Source organism: Gossypium hirsutum, chromosome A10 (genome assembly GCF_007990345.1).
Source record: "Gossypium hirsutum isolate 1008001.06 chromosome A10, Gossypium_hirsutum_v2.1, whole genome shotgun sequence".
Classification (NCBI taxonomy): Eukaryota; Viridiplantae; Streptophyta; class Magnoliopsida; order Malvales; family Malvaceae; genus Gossypium; species Gossypium hirsutum.
In genome coordinates, this window is record NC_053433.1 from 62,951,306 (window position 1) to 62,952,812 (window position 1,507).

At 42.0% G+C, this 1,507-nt stretch overlaps 1 protein-coding gene across 1 annotated transcript; it reads right to left on the reverse strand.

Moving 5' to 3' along the window:
• Positions 1-501: 501 nt before the first annotated feature.
• Positions 502-978, reverse strand: LOC107895814 (glycine-rich protein 23). The gene has a single exon (XM_016821035.1). The coding sequence runs from the start codon at positions 976-978 to the stop codon at positions 502-504; it is 477 nt and encodes a 158-aa protein (XP_016676524.1).
• Between the last annotated feature and the right edge of the window lie 529 nt (positions 979-1,507).

Here is a 1,507-nt window from a genome sequence, read left to right on the forward strand (position 1 = left end):
CTAATAACCATCTTGTCGTAATAAATTTTATGACGAATTTTAAAAAATAATTCAATTACTGCATGCAATCGAGAAAACTAATTTATTTGTAGGCCTTTAAAAGATTATGCAAGTGTAAAGCTTTTAATGGATCCTAAGCTGAAGTCTTAAAAAAATTATGGTGCTCCATTTCATGCATTCGCCTTCTAAGAAAACGGATCAGTGAAGATTTTGTGGGGAAATCGGGTTGACGATGGCAAAACAAATCGATGGTTAAAGAAACCAAAGAATTGCTCAATACAAGAAAATGGATCAACACATCCAGAAAGAGATACAATACCATGCTTTGCTCAAACGACATTAAGTTTCTACGACAAACAGGACGAGCAACAACCACCCTGTTGTCCCCAAAGAAACCACAGACTTTAACATCTAACAACCACAGCACCAACTGGAACACCTAGACGCCTAAGGAACAGAAAGCAATTATTAGGTAAACGTGGACTTCAAAACACATTCTACTTAAGGAGGTGGCAAAATGCCACCACCAGTTGCACCTCCGCCAGCATCACCTGCACCACCACCATTACCTGCTCCACCGCCTAAACCTCCTGGTCCACCTAAACCTCCGGCCCCACCTAAACCGCCGAGACCACCAATGCCATGATAACCGCCTATTCCCGCGGCACCACCAATTCCACCATATTTCCCGATCCCTCCAAGGCCACCAACCAAAGGCAGACCGCCAACCATGCCTGCATAGCCACCCATCCCCGCAAAACCACCAACACCACCATAAATAAAATTCTTCTTGTCATCAATAGCATTACCCTTTGGTGAACCTGCCTTTGGTGCATTGGCTTCCAACATTTGCTCCTTCGCGCTATCAGACATCATGGTTTGCTGGGTAACAAGGCCAACATCGCCAGGCACAGTACGTGCATGACTTGCATGCATAGTGACCAAAACAAGCACAAAAAATGCAAATGAACTACCCATTTCTCTCCTCTATCTCTCTCCAGATATTGTCAAATTGGTGCTCCCTTGAGTTAGCTAGCTTACATGGAATTGCCTTACATATATAGAGAGAGATTGAAAGGTAGCGGACAGTTGAGGGTAATAAAGAGGGTGGTAAATGAAAATGAGACTTCACTCTCACGATCTCGAGAAGGTAACTTCTTTGAAATTGGCACCAGAGTCTTAGTTGGATGCGAAGAAGAGAAATTTAAGGAAGTCATGTGTTATGTCGTCCGCGAGAAAGGCCATTGTAGGAACTTTTGGTTCGGTGCGGTACATCAGTACGGATAACAGAAACCTGAAGTATGGTTGACACTCGATAAAACATATAGCGGTACATATATTTTTTGCCATAGGGGTTATCAAAGAGGAATAAGTTGTTAGGAGTGACCATGGATTTTTTCCGAATTCTAGTCAAATTTTTTCTTCAAACATTTAAACCGAGTTGTAATTAAATCAAAAGATTGAGGAAATTGTTGTAGGCGGCCAATGTCTATATCATTCAATATAG

Excerpts from the sequence above, each read along its gene's own strand:
- LOC107895814 (XM_016821035.1), bottom strand. The coding sequence starts at position 978 with ATGGGTAGTTCATTTGCATTTTTTGTGCTTGTTTTGGTCACTATGCAT.